At 49.5% G+C, this 1,764-nt stretch overlaps 1 protein-coding gene across 1 annotated transcript in view; it reads left to right on the top strand.

Annotated features, from left to right (window-relative positions):
• Nucleotides 1-410: 410 nt before the first annotated feature.
• Nucleotides 411-1,764, top strand: part of Pdcd1lg2 (programmed cell death 1 ligand 2) — a 23,812-nt gene continuing 22,458 nt past the window's right edge. Inside the window, exon 1 of the mRNA XM_055614170.1 lies at nucleotides 411-762. Within this exon, the coding sequence (XP_055470145.1) occupies nucleotides 411-762 (352 nt within the window). The remainder of the gene's footprint in view (nucleotides 763-1,764) is intronic.

Raw genomic sequence — 1,764 nt, 5'->3', positions numbered from 1 at the left:
AAAAACTGACTTCCTACAAACTAAAGAAAATCAGCCCAGAGGATAGGACAATAAAGAAGTTGGAGGCAGACCTCAATGGGAGGCGGCCTAAGGAAAGGCCGTGGTTTCCTAAGACGGATGCTCTGCATTGACTGTAGGGCTCTGAGGAGATAGTGGGAGACGGTGGGGGCCAGCAGGTCTGTTCGTCAAAAGCTCCTGCTGGGTGCTGAGGAGAAATGGGAGCGGAGATCCTCTGTGCGTGTGGGAAAGTCCACAGGAGAGAAAACCACCTGTGCCTGGTGAGGCCAGGGCTCCACTGTTTCTATATGTGATGGGGGAAGGGAAGAGAGGAGACCCCTGGAATGCCCAGAGGATTGCAGGGGTCCCCTGGAAGATGAGGAGGGCGCAGCTCTCACTTTAGAAGAACCAAAATGTGCCATAAAAGCAGACAACAGCAAGCGGGTGTGTCCCTTTCAGCCTCATTCACGGTGACAGCGCCTAAGGAGGTATACACCGTAGAGGTCGGCAGCAACGTGAGCCTGGAGTGTGACTTTGACCCCGGGGAGTGCGCTGACCTGGAAGAAATAAGAGCCAGTTTGCAGAAGGTAGAGAACGACGCCCCTTCGCAGACTGAGAGAGCTGCCCTGCTGGAGGAGCAGCTGCCCCTGGGGAAAGCCTTATTCCACATCCCCAGGCTCCAAGTGAGAGACGCAGGGCAGTACCGCTGCCTGGTCATCTGCGGGGCCGACTGGGACTACAAGTACCTGATGGTGGAAGCCAAAGGTGAGTGTCTGCTGCGATAGCTGCGCACAGCAGCGCTAGCTACTCACCGCAGCTCCCGAGAAAGCCTGGTTTAAAGAGGCACCTCCTTTCAGAGGCCCTCTGTGCTAGGCTTCTGTTCTGTTCCCTGCTTTCTCCCTCTTCCAAAGTCCATCCTGTTTGCCTTTCTGAATGAGGATTGAACATTTTACCCAGGGTCCTCCTTCTTGCTTAGCTTCTTTAGGTGTCCAGATTTTAGTATGATTATCCTCTATTATATGTCTAATATCCACTTATGAGTGAGTATATACCATGTGTCTCTTTCTGCTTCTGGGATACCTCACTCAGGATGATCTTCTCTAGTTCATACCATTTGCCTGCAAATTTCATGATTTCCTTGATTTTAATTGTTGAGTAGTATTCCATTGTGTAAATGTACCATAATTTCTGTATCCAACTCTATCCAGCAGGGTATTAAAGTAGATGCTGAGACTCAGCCAAACTTTGGGCAGAGTGGAGGGAATCTTATGAAAGAATGGGGAGATAGAAAGACCTGGAGGGGACAGGAGCTCCACAAGGAGAGCAACAGAACCAAAAAATCTGGGCCCAAGGGTCTTTTCTGAGACTGATACTACAACCAAGGATCATTCATGAAGATAACCTAGAACCCCTGCACAGATGCAGCCCATGGCAGCTCCAGCTCCAAATAGGCTCCCAAATAAGGGAAGTCTCTGACATGAACTCAGTGGCTGGCTCTTTGATCACCTCCCCCTGAGTGGGGAGCAGCTATAAAAGGCCACAGAGGAAGACAACACAGCCAGTCCTGATGAGACCTGATAGGCTAGGGTCAGATGGAAGGGGAGGAGGACCTCCCTATCAGTGGACTAGAGAAAGAGCATGAGAGGAGGAGGAGAAGAGGGAGGGAGGGCGGGTTTGGAAGGGGAGCTACAGCTGGAATACAAAGTGAATAAATTGCAATAATAATAATAATAATAATAATAATAATAATAATAATAATAATAATAA

The sequence above is a fragment of the Psammomys obesus genome, unplaced genomic scaffold (genome assembly GCF_907164565.1).
Source record: "Psammomys obesus unplaced genomic scaffold, mPsaObe1.curated_primary_1811, whole genome shotgun sequence".
In the NCBI taxonomy this organism is placed as follows: Eukaryota; Metazoa; Chordata; class Mammalia; order Rodentia; family Muridae; genus Psammomys; species Psammomys obesus.
This window is presented reverse-complemented; position numbering and strand designations above follow the sequence as displayed.